Source organism: Uranotaenia lowii, chromosome 3 (assembly GCF_029784155.1).
Source record: "Uranotaenia lowii strain MFRU-FL chromosome 3, ASM2978415v1, whole genome shotgun sequence".
NCBI classification, from domain to species: domain Eukaryota; kingdom Metazoa; phylum Arthropoda; class Insecta; order Diptera; family Culicidae; genus Uranotaenia; species Uranotaenia lowii.
In genome coordinates, this window is record NC_073693.1 from 22,373,506 (window position 1) to 22,396,292 (window position 22,787).

The 22,787-nt window shown below is 35.6% G+C and overlaps 3 protein-coding genes across 4 annotated transcripts; 1 reads left to right on the forward strand and 2 right to left on the reverse strand.

Annotated features, from left to right (window-relative positions):
- Nucleotides 1-2,461: 2,461 nt before the first annotated feature.
- Nucleotides 2,462-9,072, reverse strand: LOC129751278 (dynein axonemal intermediate chain 4). Of its 2 annotated transcripts, none has more exons than XM_055746678.1 (3): nt 8,916-9,072; nt 8,226-8,522; nt 2,462-4,556 (listed from the first exon to the last, which is right to left on the reverse strand). In XM_055746678.1, exons 1-3 carry the CDS (start codon nt 9,009-9,011, stop codon nt 2,769-2,771), a joined length of 2,181 nt encoding a protein of 726 aa, XP_055602653.1. In that variant the 5' UTR covers nt 9,012-9,072; the 3' UTR covers nt 2,462-2,768. The 2 variants fall into 2 exon arrangements, with proteins under 2 accessions (XP_055602653.1, XP_055602654.1); XM_055746679.1 differs by lacking the exon at nt 8,916-9,072 and adding an exon at nt 8,588-8,662.
- Nucleotides 9,073-9,111: 39 nt separating this feature from the next.
- On the reverse strand, nt 9,112-12,794 carry LOC129751280 (ras-related protein Rab-36). Its single transcript, XM_055746680.1, has 3 exons — nt 12,241-12,794; nt 9,272-9,678; nt 9,112-9,203 (listed from the first exon to the last, which is right to left on the reverse strand). The coding sequence occupies exons 1-3, from the start codon at nt 12,594-12,596 to the stop codon at nt 9,133-9,135; spliced, it is 834 nt and encodes a 277-aa protein (XP_055602655.1). The 5' UTR covers nt 12,597-12,794; the 3' UTR covers nt 9,112-9,132.
- Nucleotides 12,795-17,269: 4,475 nt separating this feature from the next.
- LOC129752035 (uncharacterized) lies at nt 17,270-22,540 on the forward strand. Its single transcript, XM_055747825.1, has one exon. The coding sequence runs from the start codon at nt 17,270-17,272 to the stop codon at nt 22,538-22,540; it is 5,271 nt and encodes a 1,756-aa protein (XP_055603800.1).
- Nucleotides 22,541-22,787: the final 247 nt, after the last annotated feature.

A 22,787-nucleotide genomic window follows, 5' to 3' on the forward strand; every position in this document is an offset into this window, starting at 1 on the left:
CAAAATTGACAAAATTGACAAAATTGACAAAATTGACAAAATTGACAAAATTGACAAAATTGACAAAATTGACAAAATTGTCAAAATTGTTAAAATTTTCAAAATTTTCAAAATTGTCAAAATTGTCAAAATTGTCAAAATTGTCAAAATTGTCAAAATTGTCAAAATTGTCAAAATTGTCAAAATTGTCAAAATTGTCAAAATTGTCAAAATTGTCAAAATTGTCAAAATTGTCAAAATTGTCAAAATTGTCAAAATTGTCAAAATTGTCAAAATTGTCAAAATTGTCAAAATTGTCAAAATTGTCAAAATTGTCAAAATTGTCAAAATTGTCAAAATTGTCAAAATTGTCAAAATTGTCAAAATTGTCAAAATTGTCAAAATTGTCAAAATTGTCAAAATTGTCAAAATTGTCAAAATTGTCAAAATTGTCAAAATTGTCAAAATTGTCAAAATTGTCAAAATTGTCAAAATTGTCAAAATTGTCAAAATTGTCAAAATTGTCAAAATTGTCAAAATTGTCAAAATTGTCAAAATAATGAAAATTGTCAAAATTGTCAAAGTTGTCAAAATTGTCAAAATTGTCAAAATTGTCAAAATTGTCAAAATTGTAAAATTGTCAAAATTGTCAAAATTGTCAAAATTGTCAAAATTGTCAAAATTGTCAAAATTGTCAAAATTGTCAAAATTGTCAAAATTGTCAAAATTGTCAAAATTGTCAAAATTGTCCAAATTGTCAAAATTGTCCAAATTGTCAAAATTGTCAAAATTGTCAAAATTGTCAAAATTGTCAAAATTGTCAAAATTGTCAAAATTGTCAAAATTGTCAAAATTGTCAAAATTGTCAAAATTGTCAAAATTGTCAAAATTGTCAAAATTGTCAAAATTGTCAAAATTGTCAAAATTGTCAAAATTGTCAAAATTGTCAAAATTGTCAAAATTGTCAAAATTGTCAAAATTGTCAAAATTGTCAAAATTGTCAAAATTGTCAAAATTGTCAAAATTGTCAAAATTGTCAAAATTGTCAAAATTGTCAAAATTGTCAAAATTGTCAAAATTGTCAAAATTATCAAAATTGTCAAAATTGTCAAAATTGTCAAAATTGTCAAAATTGTCAAAATTGTCAAAATTGTCAAAATTGTCAAAATTGTCAAAATTGTCAAAATTGTCAAAATTGTCAAAATGGTCAAAATTTATTGTCAAAATTGTCAAAAATGTCAAAATTGTCAAAATTGTCAGAATTGTCAAAATTATAAAAATTGTCAAAATTGACAAAATTGACGAAATTGACAAAATTGTCAAAATTGTCAAAATTGTCGAAATTGTCAAAATTGTCAAAATTGTCAAAATTGTCAAAATTGTCAAAATTGTCAAAATTGTCAAAATTGTCAAAATTGTCAAAATTGACAAAATTGTCAAAATTGACAAAATTGACAAAACTGAGAAAATTGTCAAGATTGTCAAGATTGTCAAAATTGTGAAAATTGTCGAAATTGTGAAAATTGTTAAATTTGTCAAAATTGTCAAAATTGTCAAAATTGTCAAAATTGTCAAAATTGTCAAAATTGTCAAAATTGTCAAAATTGTCAAAATTGTCAAAATTGTCAAAATTGTCAAAATTGTCAAAATTGTCAAAGTTTTCAAAATTGTTTAAATTGTCAAATTTGTCAAAATTGTGAAAATTGACAAAATTGACAAAATTTACAACTTTTGAAAACAAATTGCGAAGAACAATGATAATTTAGCAAAAGAGCATTTAGTTTTTAATTTTCGATCGTTAAATGGTTTTTGGCCCATTGTCTATTTAAATCCAAAATAATGGCGTTGCATAAACGAAGGCGCTTATTTTTTTTGCACCTTCTTAAAGAATAGGCTTTTGGTAACTATAATAGTATAAATATTAATTGTGAAAAGACATTTGTTACTTCGAGGATCAAGCTTCCCGAATCAAAACTTTTTAAAATTGGAGGGAAAAAGCTCAATAAAATATTTTTTTCTCATTCCGCCTTCGCGCAACCACTTGAAAGTTGATAATTTGAAAACCATTAAAAAGTCATAAAAGTCACTCTCTTCCTCGTGTGGTCTGTCTGGCGGAATGAAAACAAAAAAAAAATGTCACTCCAGACACTTTAGCTTCGGACTGCCCCGATCGTTTGCACAAAAAATCTTGGACTTGATCATTTATTAATTTATTCATAAATAATATTCTGCTTGTCTTCTTTTTTCGCGTTCATCCGTGGTCAACTTGAGCTGTGCCGCAGTTCGTATTTTGGGGTAGATTTTTAATAAATCGATTATTTTCGGCCAAAAAGAAACGCATTTCAAAGGTATTTAAATTATCCCACCAAGATTTTATGGTTCTGTTCTGTTCGGATCGAGCCCACCGCCCTGCTCGGGTTGTAAAATCGAGAATATCACTTTTCAAGAAAAGTAAATCGGATCAGAAAGCGGTAGCAGCCGTCTTGTGTTGTGCGATGATCGCAGAAGGCAATAAAAACACAATCTAAACACGATCAAACGATGAGCATTAGAGGATTTGTTGTGACTTTTTTACGACCCATTTGAAAGTCGTCATTGATTGAGAGAGAGAGAGAGCCAGCAATATCGACGATCGCAGGCCGTAAAATGGAATAGATGTTCGTAGCGAGTTTTTAGCGAGGACCACACCGAACTTGCACTCCACAGGAAGCTTTTAAGTACCAGTTTAAGATTTGATAAGCAGAAAATATTTTATTCACAACATTCATACAGTTTGAAAGAGGGGAGTTTTAGTAACCCAGATAGCCAAACCGTTTAACTTGTTTCAGCAGTTCTGGATTGCAGATCAAACTTCTGTAGAGCGCTGCTTGGAGATCATCGTATTGGAAATGTGGAGGAAATGGCATGTCTTCTAGAGCGCATACATAACTGCGACCCTCAGTATCTCCCACTATCAAACTTCGTCCACAGTTGGCAAACTTGACGATTGTCAATTGAGTGGTGGAATCACCGAAGGTTGTACATGAAGCTGGTTTCAGCAGACGCCTCTTCAAATCCCACAGCTGAACGGAGCTTCTGGTCACACTCACGATAATTGTTGAGCTCACCGGAGACCAATAGGCTGCATGAATGGGTCCAAATCCAGTCGTCAGGGTGATAATAGGTTCCATGATATCTTCAATCCATATACGAATACTCCAATCTCCGCCGCAAGTCAAAAACACTTTCGGACTCCAAGGCGAATATTCGATACAGAAAATACCTCCACTATGCATCTGCACTACTCCAATGTGTTGGTAGGGATAGTTAATCGAACACCGATGCACGCAACCTTCATCCGTTCCGACATAATAAATATCCTTTTTGACAGGATGAATCTTCAAGCACAAAGCCTGCGGATGGCGATCCGCTTCGAGGAAATCCTTCTTCTTAATAACCTTGATTCCTTCAGTTTCACCTTCGACGCGATCCAACTTCAGCTGCCGATATCCCAGCAAAAACTGTCCAATATTCAACGTGTACTTCATAATTGTTCCATCCTGTCCAGCAGTCAAAATCTCGTCTTTGTCCAGATCCGATTCAATCCACTCGATGTCCCAAATGGGTTCAAAACCAGGGGAAGTTCTACGCTCCGAAACACCCACCGGAATCTGCGAGTTGTCTGTAATGTCCAAGACCTGCACCGAACCATCATACAATCCGATAGCCAATAGCTGAGGAGTTCGCTTCGAAAATTCCACTGCCGTCACCGGAACCGGAAACTTGTACCTCCGTTCCGGATTTACCGGATTCTTAATACTCCACACGCAAACATATCCGGTGCTGCGATCGTCGAAGCAGGTGAATCCATAAATCCCATACGCAATTGCAACGATATCTCCATTCGTCGTACACCAACTCGCACTGGCCACTGCCTTACCTGTAGTCTCGATAGTCTTATACGTCCACAGCGTATCCAGCCGGTACAAATACTTGGCTTCGGTATTCAGGGGATCCGGCAAATACATGTTCCTAAACCGTTTCTGTTTCTCTCTGAACACATTTCCTGCTAATAACCTCTGCAATATCATCGACGATAAATGGAAGTTCTCGCTCTTGTTCAACAACTCATCGATATCTTCCATTCCCTCGCGCCAGAACGTCGTTATCTCAATCTTCGACGAAGCTTCTCCCAGCTCAATCTCTTTAACGTTCCTCTCCAAATCGTTGTACGTATCGTACATATCGTAGTTCGACACAAACGATGCCACCTCCTGCCGCTCAATACGTTTCGTGTTCACGCCTCGCGACTTCAACAAAACTTCCGGCGTTTGTGCTTCAGCTTCGGCCACCGCAGTCCTTCGAGATTTCTTCGATTCGTATTCATGATTCTGTGCCTCCACCTCCACAGCCTCTTCCGAATCTAGGAACACGGTGTGGCTCGAGTTTTCGAACAGTATCATATCGTCGGTTTCGGTGAGCAGTATCTTCACGTGGTACTTTTTGGCTTTGGCTTCCAGCGATGGACTGCGGCGTTCGTTCAAGCCACTCAAATCGGGCTCTTGATCGGCATCGAACATCTCCGGCTTCTCGGGAGCCTGCCATATGAAAAAGAATGCGAGTATTTGAGATTTAAATTATCAAAACGAAATTCAAGAACAAAACACCAACGAAAATAGTGGAAAGAAAAAAAATCGTACTTTTAATGCCAAATTTTTCAATATTAAAAATTGTCATTTCAGTCTACAGTTCTGAGAGTAAAAATTGTGATAAATAAAGTATTTTCTAAATTTTTTTTACTAACACTCCACAAGAAATGTCAAAAATCTTGAAAACTTCTAAAATGACAACAATGACAAAAATGAAAAATAGACAAAATAAACCAAAATTGACAAAATTGACAAAAATAACAATTTGAGAATTTTGACAATTTTGACAAAATGGACAATTTTGACAATTTTGACAATTCAGACAATTTAGACAATTAAGACAATTTAGACCATTTAGACAATTTAGACCATTTCGACAATTTTGACAATTTTGACAATTTAGACAATTTAGACAATTTTGACAATTTTGACAATTTTGACAATTTTGACAATTTTGACAATTTTGACAATTTTGACAATTTTGACAAGTTTGACAATTTTGACAATTTTGACAATTTTGACAATTTTGACAATTTTGACAATTTTGACAATTTTGACAATTTTGACAATTTTGACAATTTTGACAATTTTGACAATTTTGACAATTTTGACAATTTTGACAATTTTGACAGTTTTCACAATTTTGACAATTTTGACAATTTTGACAATTTTGACAATTTTGACAATTTTGACAATTTTGACAATTTTGACAATTTTGACAATTTTGACAATTTTGACAATTTTGACAATTTTGACAATTTTGACAATTTTGACAATTTTGACAATTTTGACAATTTTGACAATTTTGACAATTTTGACAATTTTGACAATTTTGACAATTTTGACAATTTTGACAATTTTGACAATTTTGACAATTTTGACAATTTTGACAATTTTGACAATTTTGACAATTTTGACAATTTTGACAATTTTGACAGTTTTCACAATTTTGACAATTTTGACAATTTTGACAATTTTGACAATTTTGACAATTTTGACAATTTTGACAATTTTGACAATTTTGACAATTTTGACAATTTTGACAATTTTGACAATTTTGACAATTTTGACAATTTTGACAATTTTGACAATTTTGACAATTTTGACAATTTTGACAATTTTGACAATTTTGACAATTTTGACAATTTTGACAATTTTGACAATTTTGACAATTTTGACAATTTTGACAATTTTGACAATTTTGACAATTTTGACAATTTTGACAATTTTGACAATTTTAACAATTTTGACAAATTTGACAAATTTGACAAATTTGACAAATTGGACAATTTAGACAATTTAGACAATTTTGACAATTTTGACAATTAAGACAATTAAGACAAAAATGACAAAAATGACAAAAATGACAAAAATGACAAAAATGACAAAATTGACAAAAATGACAAAAATGACAAAAATGACAAAAATGACAAAAATGACAAAAATGACAAAAATGACAAAAATTACAAAAATGACAAAAATGACAAAAATGACAAAAATGACAAAAATGACAAAAATGACAAAAATGACAAAAATGACAAAAATGACAAAAATGACAAAAATGACAAAAATGACAAAAATGACAAAAATGACAAAAATGACAAAAATGACAAAAATGACAAAAATGACAAAAATGACAAAAATGACAAAAATGACAAAAATGACAAAAATGACAAAAATGACAAAAATGACAAAAATGACAAAAATGACAAAAATGACAAAAATGACAAAAATGACAAAAATGACAAAAATGACAAAAATGACAAAAATGACAAAAATGACAAAAATGACAAAAATGACAAAAATGACAAAATTGACAAAAAATGAAAAAAAATTAAAAAAATGACAAAAATGACAAAAATGACAAAAATGACAAAAAGAACAAAAATGACAAAAATGACAAAAATGACAAAAATGACAAAAATGACAAAAATGACAAAAATGACAAAAATGACAAAAATGACAAAAATGACAAAAATGACAAAAATGACAAAAATGACAAAAATGACAAAAATGACAAAAATGACAAAAATGACAAAAATGACAAAAATGACAAAAATGACAAAAATGACAAAAATGACAAAAATGACAAAAATGACAAAAATGACAAAAATGACAAAAATGACAAAAATGACAAAAATGACAAAAATGACAAAAATGACAAAAATGACAAAAATGACAAAAATGACAAAAATGACAAAAATGACAAAAATGACAAAAATGACAAAAATGACAAAAATGACAAAAATGACAAAAATGACAAAAATGACAAAAATGACAAAAATGACAAAAATGACAAAAATGACAAAAATGACAAAAATGACAAAAAATGACAAAAATGACAAAAATGACAAAAATGACAAAAATGACAAAAATGACAAAAATGACAAAAATGACAAAAATGACAAAAATGACAAAAATGACAAAAATGACAAAAATGACAAAACTGACAAAAATGTCAAAATTCTCCAAATTGTTAAAATTTTCATAATTGTCAAAATTGTCAAAAATGACAAAAATGTCAAAAATGTCAAAAATGTCAAAAATGTCAAAAAATGTCAAAAAATGTCAAAAATGTCAAAAATGTCAAAAATGTCAAATATGGCAAAAATGACAAAAATCCTAAATGATCCTTAATTTTAATATATTGTTTTAAAGATTATTTTTAAAAAAGATTTTAAAATTTTCTCTTTTTTGAAATTTTTTTCTTCAATATGCCTAAATCTGCTTCCAAAATATCTCAAAGTTATTTCTCTACTTCCGCAAATTTTTTTTTCAAATTGTTTTAAAATTATTTCAAATTATTTCTAAGAAATCTTAGAATTATCAACAAATATTAAATGTCATAAATGCCAGAAATCAAAAAAAAAACAAATTAATTTTAATACTGTCCAAAGTAAGGTTGTCAGAATTTTTTCAGTAAGCTGGACAGATCCGAGCAATTTTATATAAAAACATGGCAAAATCCGGGCATTTGATTTCAAAATGGACAACCAAAAATCAAGGCAATATCCGGGCAAATTTTGTCAAACCCAGAAATTACTCAACAAAATCAAGAAAAAAAAATTGAACAAATTTTTTTTTCATCAAAACTCATCGAAAAATTAAAAATGGTATTTAAAACCAACAAAAAAAACCTTTCAAAATTATTTTTATCAAACTTCCTTAAAAAAAATTTGTTGGGAGGCAGTTAAAAAAAAATAAACAACACAATTCGTTTTTTTTCGTTTGATTTGCCAAATAAAGTTAATAAATCCGGGTTAAGTCCGGGCATTTTCGAATGAAATCCGGGCAACCGGGCCGGGCCAGACTGCTCTCAAATTTTGTATTAAATATCCAGTCAAACCCGGATAAAACCGGGTAATCTGGCAACCTTATTCAAAAGGTTATATAAAATGGTTTCAAAATTGTCTCAAAACTGTTTAAAAATTATCTAAATGGTGTCCGAAAATATTCTTAAAAAATTTAAAACAAGTGTCAATATGCTTGTTTTTTTTTCAAAATTGTCAAATTTTTCTCAGAACTGTGTCAAAAATGTTTTCTAATTCTTCACAAACATTGAACTTAAATCGCTAAAATTTTCATTGGCAGAAACTCAAATGTAACTTTTTCAATTACCTGTGCTGTTTCCTCCATTTTGGAGCTTCTTTCCACCGACTTCTGGCTTGTCCTAGAATCCTTTCTTTTGTCCTCAACGCTGCTACCGACCGATTCGTCCAACTGGAAGCTCACCACGGTTGTGTCCGACTGTCGTTCACGTTTGTGCCGAGGCGCAACGACTAACTCGCCGGGATCACCACCAACTCCTGCCGGAAGCGTTTGCTGGAACTTGTTCCAAGCGAGAGCTTCCTGCTGCCCATACTTCGGCACCTGTATCAGACGCTCGGGAGTGTAGTCGTTGTCTTCGAGCACAACCTGAAAGGAAGGAGGGCTTGTTTATCGTCAACACAAACCGTTTCCTGGTTTCCAGCCTAACAAACCAGGTTAAAGTTTGGGGAATCGTTAAAATTATGTCCTAGGAATCGATAAATGTTTTGCGATTCCCACGGAGTCCAGGAATATACAAAACAATTAGGGTAACCATCATATTGAGTTTTAGGACTTAATTTATAGTTTATGACGGCTAATTTCCGTTAAAAAACTCCCATTTTCCTCTTTCAAACCTTCAAATCAATCAAAATCTAAATGATAATTTTACCCTGTGGTAACCCTATTATCTAAACTAACGGAAGTCAACCAAGCTCGGTCAAGTGTAACGAAATAACGACACCTGCAAAGGGCGATGGTAAACAGACGACGGTGCCTTACTTCCTGTTCCTCACGGATGGCAAGCAGCTCAGCCAACTCAACCGCGAAGGGGGAAATTTCTTCCGAGTTCTTCAGTATTCCCTTTTCGATTTCCATTCTCACGTTTTTTGTTTCTTCCTTTAAACCAAAACAAACCAAAGAGTTCGGACTTCTCGGACTTCTCAACTTTGAAAACAAAAAAAAAAGTCAATGGTTTCTTAGGTTTAGAATAAATATTTTAATTTATTTTACAAAAGGAACAATTTCTAAGCCTCCTTTTCTTTTCGTCCTTTTTTAAGAAGTAAAGATCTGAAAGTAGAAAGTTGAACAAAATTGTTAAACCGATCGTTATGATTTGAAGAATCCACGTGACTTACTCAACAGACTATTCCCGCTCGGATGAATAACCGGATTATTCGGTTCCATGAGCCTCGTAACGGCCGTATCGAATGCCAAGGCTGTTATTCTTCGGAAAAATGGTGTCACCTGTGCTCCAGTATGAGCCGATACCGTCCATAGTTCGGCCTTCAAATCATTGGTCATTTTGATAGCTTCCGATTCACACTCCTCCAACGAGGATTCGTCCAGCAAATCCTTCTTGGTGCCAACCAGGAAAGCCAACGTTCCCGGTTGATTGACCCGCAGCACATCGGCCATCCAGCGGCGAGTATTCATCAACGATTCCATCCGGGTCATGTCAAAAACAACCACCACCACGTTCGAGTTTCGGTAGTAATTCTGGCTGCCGATGCAGGAAAACTTCTCATGACCTGCCGTGTCCCAACTGCAAAAAAATCGAGAAAAAAATGTGTTAAAGATGTAGAAATTGACAAAATTTTCAAAATTTCCAAAACTTTCAAAATTTTCAAAATTTTTAAAATTTGTAAAAATTTTAACATTTTCCAAATTTTAAATATTTTTAAAGTTTTTAAAATTTTTTTTTTTATTTTATAATTTTCAAAATAATCGAAGAGTCATTATTATCAAAATTATCAAAAAAAATTGTTAAAATAGTCAAATTTTTTTGAATGTCAAAATAGTCAATATTGTCAAAATTGTCAAAATTGTCAAAATTGTCAAAATTGTCAAAATTGTCAAAATTGTCAAAATTGTCAAAATTGTCAAAATTGTCAAAATTGTCAAAATTGTCAAAATTGTCAAAATTGTCAAAATTGTCAAAATTGTCAAAATTGTCAAAATTGTCAAAATTGTCAAAATTGTCAAAATTGTCAAAATTGTCAAAATTGTCAAAATTGTCAAAATTGTCAAAATTGTCAAAATTGTCAAAATTGTCAAAATTGTCAAAATTGTCAAAATTGTCAAAATTGTCAAAATTGTCAAAATTGTCAAAATTGTCAAAATTGTCAAAATTGTCAAAATTGTCAAAATTGTCAAAATTGTCAAAATTGTCAAAATATTAAAAATTGTCAAAATTGTCAAAATTGTCAAAATTGTCGGCATTGTCAAAATTGTCAAAATTGTCAAAATTGTCAAAATTGTCAAAATTGTCAAAATTGTCAAAAATGACAAAATTGACATAATTTTCAAAATTGTCAAAAATTGACAAAATTGTCAAAATTGTCCAAATTGTCAAAATTGTCAAAATTGTCAAAATTGTCAAAATTGTCAAAATTGTCAAAATTGTCAAAATTGTCAAAATTGTCAAAATTGTCAAAATTGTCAAAATTGTCAAAATTGTCAAAATTGTCAAAATTGTCAAAATTGTCAAAATTGTCAAAATTGTCAAAATTGTCAAAATTGTCAAAATTGTCAAAATTGTCAAAATTGTCAAAATTGTCAAAATTGTCAAAATTGTCATAATTGTCAAAATTGTCAAAATTGTCAAAATTGTCAAAATTGTCAAAATTGTCAAAATTGTCAAAATTGTCAAAATTGTCAAAATTGTCAAAATTGTCAAAATTGTCAAAATTGTCAAAATTGTCAAAATTGTCAAAATTGTCAAAATTGTCAAAATTGTCAAAATTGTCAAAATTGTCAAAATTGTCAAAATTGTCAAAATTGTCAAAATTGTCAAAATTGTCAAAATTGTCAAAATTGTCAAAATTGTCAAAATTGTCAAAATTGTCAAAATTGTCAAAATTGTCAAAATTGTCAAAATTGTCAAAATTGTCAAAATTGTCAAAATTGTCAAAATTGTCAAAATTGTCAAAATTGTCAAAATTGCCAAAATTGTCAAAATTGTCAAAATTGTCAAAATTGTCAAAATTGTCAAAATTGTCAAAATTGTCAAAATTGTCAAAATTGTCAAAATTGTCAAAATTGTCAAAATTGTCAAAATTGTCAAAATTGTCAAAATTGTCAAAATTGTCAAAATTGTCAAAATTGTCAAAATTGTCAAAATTGTCAAAATTGTCAAAATTGTCAAAATTGTCAAAATTGTCAAAATTGTCAAAATTGTCAAAATTGTCAAAATTGTCAAAATTGTCAAAATTGTCAAAATTGTCAAAATTGTCAAAATTGTCAAAATTGTTAAAATTGTCAAAATTGTCAAAATTGTCAAAATTGTCAAAATTGTCAAAATTGTCAAAATTGTCAAAATTGTCAAAATTGTCAAAATTGTCAAAATTGTCAAAATTGTCAAAATTGTCAAAATTGTCAAAATTGTCAAAATTGTCAAAATTGTCAAAATTGTCAAAATTGTCAAAATTGTCAAAATTGTCAAAATTGTCAAAATTGTCAAAATTGTCAAAATTGTCAAAATTGTCAAAATTGTCAAAATTGTCAAAATTGTCAAAATTGTCAAAATTGTCAAAATTGTCAAAATTGTCAAAATTGTCAAAATTGTCAAAATTGTCAAAATATTAAAAATTGTCAAAATTGTCAAAATTGTCAAAATTGTCAAAATTGTCAAAACTGTCAAAATTGTCAAAATTGTCAAAATTGTCAAAATTGTCAAAATTGTCAAAATTGTCAAAATTGTCAAAAATGACAAAATTGACATAATTTTCAAAATTGTCAAAAATTGACAAAATTGTCAAAATTGTCCAAATTGTCAAAATTGTCAAACTTGTCAAAATTGTCAAAATTGTCAAAATTGTCAAAATTGTCAAAATTGTCAAAATTGTCAAAATTGTCAAAATTGTCAAAATTGTCAAAATTGTCAAAATTGTCAAAATTGTCAAAATTGTCAAAATTGTCAAAATTGTCAAAATTGTCAAAATTGTCAAAATTGTCAAAATTGTCAAAATTGTCAAAATTGTCAAAATTGTCAAAATTGTCAAAATTGTCAAAATTGTTAAAATTGTCAAATTTTCAAATTGAGATCAGATTTAAAATTCAGAATATTTTTTTTTAGCCTTATATTAAGGATTTAGGATCTACTTACATCTGCAAACTAAACGGATGATCCAACACCTGGAACTTCTCGACCTCAAAGTCCACCCCCACGGTTCCCCGGTAGCCCCTGTCAAAAATTTCGTGACAGAACCGATTGATTAGTGAACTTTTTCCTACCCCTACATCCCCCACGAAGATCGCTTTGCAGGCGCACAGATAAAATGACGTCACACTTTTGCACACACGTTTTGTCCGATCACTGAAATCGTTCCGATCTAGGTAGGGTGTGGCCTGGGGCTGGAAAGCCCCCGGTAGACTATCGATTTTCCTCGTCCCATAATCCACGTTGTTATTCAGTAGCTCATAGCTACTGGCCTTTTTGGAAGATTTTTTGTATATCGGCATGTCCGGAAAGGGAACTTTCTCACTAAATACACCTACGAATACGAGTTGCGCAAAACGGAGTTGTTGACAGCGTCGTGAGTCCTTGCCGACTGATGGTGCTGAGCTATTTTCTCGGTTTGGATTGCCGCCGCCGGGCAAAAGTAAAACCGAGGCGCCCTAAAGAAGGACCCTTAGCAACCACCACGCGAAACCAAGGCCGATCCAATTCGGTGAACCCGACAAAAGTAACATGCAGCTACAAAGATAGACATACGGGTGTGTGATGGGCTTTAGTTGAATGTTCTATGTTTTTGTTCCTTTTTCTTCTTCATCCCTCCTGCCATGTGTCTGCGTGTCGAGTATAGAAATGTGTACTTCCTGCCTCATCCTGGCTATCAAATGGTTCATTTCTTTTCCCATGCCATTTGCTGATTGTCGATCCTGCAGCTGCACAGCATAGATATTTATGTTGGGCTCAGCTGAAGTGCTTCGAAATGTATTTTATTTATTTCTATGTTGTAGGCTTTCGGGACTGCTGAATAGGGACCAAGTGTGGCGAAAACGGAAAAGCGGGAACAATCGCGCGTAGCACGCTTCTCTAACCGGCTGGCTGATAGAGTGGTTCTCATTTCAAATTTAATAAACAGATTCAGAATTGAAATTTTCAATTAAAAATTCGTCAATCAGAGAACAGAAAAAAACGTTTTTTGAATTCATGTTCCAGGGCTCGAAACTCTATGATTTTATATATCTATTAACGATTGACACATTTGGAAGTACGATATTTAAATTTTTTCCAAGTTTTGAATCAATTTAACCATTAAAACATCAGCAAATAAAATTTTCCCCGACGGAGTGAAAATAAAACGCGTCCGTTGCTAACGAATCATGGCCTCCTACGCAGAAAACTATTCTGAAATGAACGATATTTTAAAATTTATGCTTGAGAACTTCTGTATACAGCCAAACGATCGTGGCCGGAAATGTTCTTAAGCACAAATGTCCTTTGAACCAAGAGAGAAAAGTTGTGAAACGCACCCAGAGTGATCTTTTTTTTTTCATTTTATGTTTGCTTGCCTGCTTGCTGATTGGCTCGAGTAATCAAGCGCGTAACCGGTACCTCTACTGCCACTAATCGCAAGACTGTCCCATTAGACTGAGTCGATTTGGGGTCATCCCATACAGACATAAAAGTTAAAATTTACTCATGTAAACGTTACTTGAAAATTCTGAAAAATAAATCATGGATGAGGTTTGAACCAAAACGAAGCTTTTTAGACCCCAGGGTTTGAGAAATTCAAAAATGGCCTCAAATTCGCTGAGTCTACTGTCCCTTATCTAATTGGGACGAATTGAGAAAAAAATGTATTAAAGATTGATTGTGCGGACATCTGTCATATGGCAAACAAAAATCTTTCAATTTCGTCCTAGAAATATAAGTCTGAAACATTGTAGAAATTTTTCAAAAATTACCGTAAGTTACAAATGTAAATTTTTGTAAAAATATACATACTAGATAAGTTTGCCGATATATTTCGTATGGAACAAACAACTCAGTATTTTTCAATTATTTTGGTAGTCAATTCATGAATTTCTTTAGTCTATATCGTTTAAATAACGATTTAAGAACCATTTTCAAGATAATCTGAAAAATAATAAAAATGCATATGGGACAGTCATGAAAATATCGGCCGTATAGAATGGAAGTAAACTGGTGCTCAGAAGCAGGAAAAAACACCTTGTTCACCTTTTATTGGACTCTTTCTTGCTACTCTTGAGTTTTTTTTGTGTATCAGCAGAAAAGACGCATCATCTCACCAGGCGAGGCGGAGATAATTAAAAGGTGCAATAAGCGATAGAAGAAGGATGGAATCGGTGATGATGAAGTAAGAAAGATTTAACATGTGTTGCTCGGTTTCGATAGTTTGTCCCATTTGGATTAGCATCTGGAGTACTTAACACAGCAGATTACCTCTATATTACTCTTTATTGTTTAATAATTTAATAATATAGGTTTGAAAACTGTATACAAACAGGGTGGCACTAAAGTTAGTGTATTTTTTACAGCTAAACCATTCAAACACTGTGTCACACTACGTTTCCAATGATTTAGGTTTCAAAATTTTTACAGACAAATTATGTCCCTTAACTTCAACCAAGTTGAACGTAGGGGAGATAAGGGCATAATGGCCACCTTAAGGAAAACGCTTATTTAACCATAGAGAACAGCTATAATATGTGGATTACATCATTGTTTCGTGTTCAGACACTCAAATAGTCTATTGCCTAATTGGATGAAACTTGAAAAAGTAGATAAAAACGATTAAAAATGCATTTTAAAATTTTTTATCCGAAAGCTGAAAACCAGTCACAGTGGGGGCATAATGAGGGAGGACCCCCTGGAGCAGTATAAGCACCATTAATCGAGGCACGATGAGCGTTTTCTGCCGGGGAATCTAGCAGCGAATTCGACTCGATGAAGTCAACTGAATAATAGAGCTACAGCTTGACTTGTTTCATCTGAAGATTTGGCCTATTGGTAAGGTGTCGGAAAGGTAATCAGTAGACTCGAGTTCGATTCCTGGTCATGGGGATTTTTTTTTCATTCATCATTCATGAGATGCATTTTGCACTAAACGGTGAAGCGTAGATCCATCAAACAAAGCAATAACAAAAAAATCTTGGTCTGTTTGTAGAATTCAAAGAATTAACACATGCTTATACATTATGTTTCTGGTGTTTTGTTTGACGGATGATGCTACCACTGATAAGCTGATATAACTTCCCCTGCGAAGGAGAAATTTTTTCATCGCCCAGAGTTCCTGGCGCCAACTAGCTCATCATTCCCTAAGCTTCGTTTCCCGATCTAAAATGATACCAATAGCTAAATTTCGATTTTTTTGTAAATCCATCCATTTTCAATTGACAATTCGAAAATATTTTTCATGAAGAGTTATGTAACTCAACAAATTTTAGTTTCAAAGTATCGGATCAGTTCCATTCTTTTTGAAAAAGAGTGTATGATCATTTGAAAATTTTGATTAAAGGAGAAATTTAAAGAAATTTCAGATGATCTAAAATGTATATCCTCTTATAAAATGCCTACACTAAAACGTTCACCAGAAGATCCTTTTTTAAAGAATTGCGATTTTTCCCTCAATCAGATAAAGAACGTTTTGATTTGAAAGTATTTGAATCTATAACTTTTATTCGTTTGCTAAAATTAATTCTTAAAAACTGTTAAACTGTAATTTCAATTATATTATGAAATTATTTTTTAAACTTCACTATCCTATTAATTGGAATAGTTTTTTTTTAAATATGAAGAATTGATTTTCATATGTAGGCACGTTTCAAATTTTGTTCCTCAAATTTCAATTTCAGTGAATCTAGTACATTTTAACCATCGGGACATTTTTTCCATGAGGAAAACATAACACAAATTGAACACCATAGCAACTTATACTTTTGCACGCAGAAAAATGGAAGCAGGCTGAAAATGCTTGGTAGATAATGAAATTTCTATATATTTTTCTACGTGTCATTAGAACACATGGAGTAATTGTTCGATTCACAATCGGAAATGTTATTTGCATCGAAAAAGTTATTTGCAATTCGCATCGCAAATTCAACCATCTGCGATGAAACACCCTATCGAACCATCATCGACAATCATCAACTCGACCGAGTTTGCAGCGGAACAATAAACGCCGGCCGGCGTGCCGGTGAGATTTGTGGCTTCACACAATAGAGCCATCTAAATTATGATCGATTGTGTGCTGTTGGTTTCATCACACGCGCTGGGGGAAAACCTACCTACAGACAGTCTTCGTTCGTTCGCAGCCGTCGATACTCGCATCAGCACGCGGAGCAAGTTTTCCAATTCAACCTGGAACTTGCTATAATAACTTTGTAGATTAAGTGCTATTTTATAAGTTCTAAATTTAATTTAATAAGTCGAATAAAATTAAGTCAAAGTTGCATGGTTTCAATACAAACCTCCGTTTAAGTATAACTGGACTGTTTTTTATCGAAAAGGTGAAGAAAATTAAATCGTTTTTCTTGGGTGATATGCATGTGTGCCGGACCTCAACTGCATGCCAGAACTAAGTTCTTCGACTTACCGAATGTTCATCTGAGTGGTTCCGGATTTTGTCCACTGCCCTCCCGGGGCTTCGACATGGTCCTTCGAACCGGATAGACGTCGATAGGAATCCGTCTGACCGGAAAACACGTTTTGGATCCGGAATCTATCCGTAAAATGGCTGCTGCGCCATTTTGGAACCACGTTGCTGCTTGCTGATTTTAATATATCCAAGGCATATTTTATGCCTCACATAGGTGAGTGCGGTTCCAAATACTTACCGTTCCGTTATTTTTCTACCGGATCTAAATTTTTTGCATGAATCCTGGATTATACGTGACCTGCGAACGAACTATCATCGCCCGAGATCGAGCATCTCCCGGGTGACATTTGCGCGCCGAGGTGGAAGATCAATTCCTGTGAATTTCTCCAACCTGGCCTATCGAAAGCTTACCTAGTGCTACTACCACGTGGTCCAACCAATTGGAAGTTACAAAACGGACATTTTGAAGACGATTTGGTGCATTTTCGAGCTCATTATCCAGAGTCAACAATTCCTCCTGTATACTTACGGCCCTTTCTTGGTGCAGAGATCCACACCGTGAACGAGATGTCGGCCGCCGAAAGGAAATTGCGGGGTCTAAAAAACCGCAAACGCAGCATCACGACTTCCTTCGCTGGGATTGTTAACTTCGTCAACGAGTTTCAACAAGAACGCGATGCAGTCGAGGTTCCAGTCAGGCTGGAAAATCTTGTTGAACTTTGGAAGGAGTTCAATGCCGTTCAGCAGGAGCTCGAGATAATGGAGGATTCTGGAGACGACAAAACATTGCAGGAGTATCTCAAGGAGCGCACGGATTTTGAGAGGAACTACTACCGGATCAAAGGTACTCTGCTTTTGTATGCTAAGCCGTCCCCTGAATTACATGACACTACTCGTCGTTCTGCGGAACCCTCCCACCAAATGAACATTAAACTACCCGATGTGAAAATCCCAATTTTCAATGGCAATTTTGATAATTGGCTAAATTTTCACGATTTATTCGTTTCGCTCATTCATTCATCAACGAGCCTATCAACAATTCAAAAATTTTACTATTTGCGCTCTTCTTTAGCTGGCGAAGCGCTCAAAATTATACAAACTATCCCTATTAGCAATGATCAGTACCAAGTTGCATGGAAAATGTTAGTGGATCATTTTCAAAACCCCAGAAGGCTCAAACGCACTTATGTACAATCGCTATTTGAATTCCCTTGCCTGAAACGTGAGTCTCCAGCAGAATTACACACACTTATTGAGGGTTTCGAGGCAAATGTAAAAATATTGAAACAGTTGGGCGAGGCAACTGAACATTGGGATGCCTTACTTATCCATCTACTTAGCGTTCGGCTAGATCCGATTACTAGAAGGGATTGGGAAGAATATGCGGAAAATGAAAACATTGATCAATTCCCTAAGCTTGTCGAGTTTCTCCAACGTAGGGTAAACGTCCTGCAAACAGTTTCCACTAAGCCTTCTACGTCGCAACAACCTAGTTTCCCAGCCAAGAAGCCAGCTTTTCCACGAGTTAGCAATTATGGTAGTGTACAGAATAGTGGATTTCAACGCAATTGTTTCGTCTGCTCTGGTCAGCACAACATTTATCAATGTGCTTCATTCAACAATATGTCCGTCGATGAAAGGGAAAATGTTGTCCGCCGTAATCAATTATGTCGAAATTGTTTGCGCCGTGGGCACTTAGCCAAAACTTGTTCCTCTGAGTCTAGTTGTCGCAATTGTAATAGTCGTCACCATACCAAACTCTGTTCGCCTCAAAGGTTCGAAAATAAACCAGCTCAAAACATTAGATCAAACAAACCTAGTCCACCCATTCCGAAACCTGATAACCCAGCATCTGAAACTTCCGCTGCCCATTCTGGAGTCACTAGCTGCAGTTCACAAGGTTCAACCTCTCGTAAAGTCCTTCTTGCTACTGCGGTCATTTTAATGGTTGATGATACCGGAAACGAATACCCCGTCCGTGCATTATTGGATTCTGGAAGCGAGTGTTGCTTCATAGCCGAGCGTGTTAGTCAGCGTATGAAGGTGCAGCGGAATAGAGTGGATGTTCCTATTGCAGGCATAGGACAGTCGTCAACAAGTGTTCGTTCAAAACTCCGCTCGACGTTCAAGTCGCGGATTTCAAGCTTCAAGGCCACCGTTGATCTATTCGTTTTGCCAAAGGTTACCGTAGACTTGCCGACTATTTCCATAGACGCCTCCGCATGGGAAATACCTACAGGAATTCAACTAGCCGACCCTGCCTTTTACGAATCAGCTAAAATCGATGTGGTGCTTGGTGCAGATGTCTTCTTTGACCTCTTCAACGTTCCTGGACGAATTTCTATGGGTGATTCTATGCCGCATCTGGTGAATTCTGTGTTCGGTTGGATTATCTCGGGAAAAGTTCCTGAAAGGAAGGTTAACGCTCCTCTAATTTGCAATGTAGCAACTACAGCTGATTTACATCGAGATATGGAAAGATTTTGGCTCCTCGAAACTGATGATTCTCCTGCTTATTCGCCCGATGAAATGTTATGCGAAAAATTATTCGTCGAATCGGTTTCACGTTCACCCAGCGGTCGCTACATGGTTCGCTTACCTATGAAGCAAGACGTTTTGAAAAATTTATGCGATAATCGGAGAACTGCTTTGCATCGATTCCGTCTTCTAGAAGGTCGCCTCAAACGAAGTCCTCAACTAGCAATTCAGTATCGTGAATTCATGGACGATTATATCAACCTGGGGCACATGAAACAAATAGAAGATTCCTCAATCGATCACCAACCGTCTTTCTTTCTTCCTCACCACCCAGTGGTTCGAGAACAAAGTAGCACAACAAAACTAAGAGTCGTATTCGACGCCTCTTGTAAGAGCTCATCAGGTATTTCTTTGAACGATGCTATGCTGGTCGGTCCGACCATTCAGGATGACCTTAGGTCAATTATTTTGCGATCTCGAATTCATCCCATTTTGATTGTTGCCGATGTTGCCAAAATGTTCCGGCAAATTGAAATCCATCCAAACGACACACCTCTTCAGAGAATTTTCTGGCGGTCAGATCCCGAACAAGAAGTTCAAATCTTCGAATTAAAAACCGTAACATACGGTACTGCTGCAGCACCTTTTCTCGCTACTCGAGTTTTGCAGCAGATGGCTCACGACGAGAGTAAAAATTATCCAATCGCGTCCAAGGCGACTTGTCGAGACATTTATATGGACGATCTCATTTCTGGTACAAAAACAGTCAACGAAGCAATCGAGCTTATTACGCAGTTAGAAGGCATGTTTTCCTCAGCAGGCATGGAGCTACGCAAGTATGCAAGCAATTACCAGGAAGTCCTGGAACAGCTACCTGAATCAAAAAGAGCTCTCCAGTCGACAGTAGATTTTGATAAGGATCAAACAATAAAAACGTTAGGCCTGCACTGGGAAACCAACACCGACCGTTTAAAATATGTTATTCTTGATTCACAAACTGAAATCACCTCAACGATTACAAAAAGAACAACACTTTCTTGTATCGCGAAATTATTCGACCCTCTAGGGTTACTAGGGCCCGTTGTGGTAACGGCCAAGTTTTTTATGCAAGCTCTCTGGAGTTTGAAAGAAGACGACAAACTTTGGGACTGGGATCGTGAACTCCCAGAAGATATGCAGATTTACTGGAAATCATTTGTCGCTGAGCTTCCGCTTCTGAATCAGCTTAGAATCGATCGATTCGTTATGCTTCCGAACACTGTCGACTTCGAATTACACTTTTTCTCCGATGCGTCGGAAAATGGATACGGTTCCTGCGTTTACGTTCGGTCAACCAACTCAAAGGGCGAAATCAAAACAGCACTACTTACATCGTCTTCCAAGGTGGCACCTTTGAAGAAGCAGAGCATCGCACGTCTAGAGCTTTGTGGAGCACTCTCGTCGGCTAAGTTGTACAGCAAGGTTTCGAAGTCACTCAGGGTTCCAGCAAAGGCATTTTTCTGGGTGGACTCTACAACGGTTTTGAGCTGGTTGGCAGCAACACCTTCGTCATGGTCGACCTTTGTAGGGAACAGGGTTTCGAAAATACAAACAGCGACAGAGAAATGCGACTGGAACTTCATAGCTGGAGTTGAAAACCCGGCGGACATAATATCCAGAGGACTTCCCGCAAACAAACTACTCGACAGCAGACTATGGTGGGAGGGTCCGCATTGGCTCGCTCAGGAGAGGAGTTTCTGGCCAGTGAATGCTGCACAATTTGAGCTTACGGAAGAGGCTGCTCATGAGCGCAAAAGAAGCGCGTTAACGTCAGCTGCACTTGCACCTACATTTGTGGACACGTACATCGCCAATTTCTCCAACTATCAGCACATGTTGAGAATGACTGCTTATTGGAGGAGGTATTTCACCAATCGTCGTTTGCCGAAGTCTGAAAGGGTCGTATCTCAACCACTTACAACAGAAGAAATCCTTGGAGCTGAGAATGTTTTGATTCAGCTTGTTCAGCGAAATAGTTTTCCCGAAGAATGGAAGGATTTGGAAAATCAACGACCAGTTTCGAACAAATCTCAACTTCGTTGGTTCAACCCAATTATTGCCACAGATAAGGTTCTTCGAATTGGCGGTAGGTTGGGAAAGTCGGCTCAATCGTACGCATCGCAACACCAAATAATATTGCCAAAATCTCACGCTTTCGTCACACTTCTGGTACGATCTTATCATGAACGTTTATTGCACGCCGCAACCCAATTACTCACTAACACACTTCGTTTACGTTTCTGGATTCTCGGTGGTCGAACCACACCAAGGCTCATAGTTCACTCCTGCGTAGTTTGTTTTCGAGCCAAGCCGAAAGCCATACAGCAGCTTATGGCTGATTTGCCATCGCCACGCGTAAAACCATCAAGACCATTTTCTATCACCGGTGTAGATTTCTGGGGACCAATATACCTAAAACCTCGTCACCGTCGTGATGCACCTATTAAGGCTTATGTGTGCGTTTTTGTTTGCTTTAGCACTAAGGCCGTCCACCTCGAGATTGTAACGAACCTTAGCACAGCAAAATTTCTCCAAGCTCTCCGTCGATTTGTTGGACGTCGAGGCTTGTGTTCTGATATTTTCTCCGATAATGGGACGAATTTCACTGGAGCTAATAATGAAATTCGTCGCCTTCTAAAAACCAAAGATTTTCGACATTCTGTTGCTCGCGAATGCTCCGATAACGGAATTCGCTGGCATTTCAACCCACCCAGAGCTTCGCACTTCGGTGGACTTTGGGAGGCTGCCATCGCATCAGCCCAGAAACATTTTGTTCGAGTTGTGGGGGACCGAAAATTAGAATTTGACGACATGGAGACCCTGTTAGTTCAGATTGAGTGTTGCCTGAACTCGCGTCCGCTCACCGAACTCACAAACGATCCTACGGATTCACGGCCGTTAACGCCCGGCCATTTTTTGATCGGCGAGGAACTGAAATCTGTTCCCGACGAAAATTGCCTCAACATTCCATTCAACCGGCTTCCACAATGGCAGCAAATCCAGAAAATGCAGCAGGAGATATGGAATCGCTGGAATCTGGAGTATCTACACACGCTCCAATCTCGTACCAAATGGTTCAAACCTCCCGTGGAGCTGAAAAAGGACCAGCTCGTTGTCCTTATCGACGAGAATCAACCGCCAATGCGCTGGGCAATGGCACGAATCGTCGATTTACACCCTGGTTCCGATGGAGTAGTTCGAGTCGTATCACTACAGACACCCACCGGAAAAACAACCCGTTCAACATCGAAAATATGTGTTCTTCCTATTCCATCGCCGTCCGAAGAACAAAATTCATCAAAATTTTCCGAATCACAGTAAGGACTGTGACTTCAACGGTTTCCAACTAGGATCAACCACGTCAGCATCGGATTTCCGCATGGGCGGATCAATCAACGTAGCAGCTTATTTAAAATACAAGGCCCTCAAACTGTAGGGTCCAGGTGAGGACCTTTCCAATCAATTTACTCTTTTGAAACCCTCTACCGGGTCTTATATATTCTTTTCATATCGACGAAAAACCGCCGGAGATGACATCGAGACGACAACTGGGTTCAACGCTTCGCTG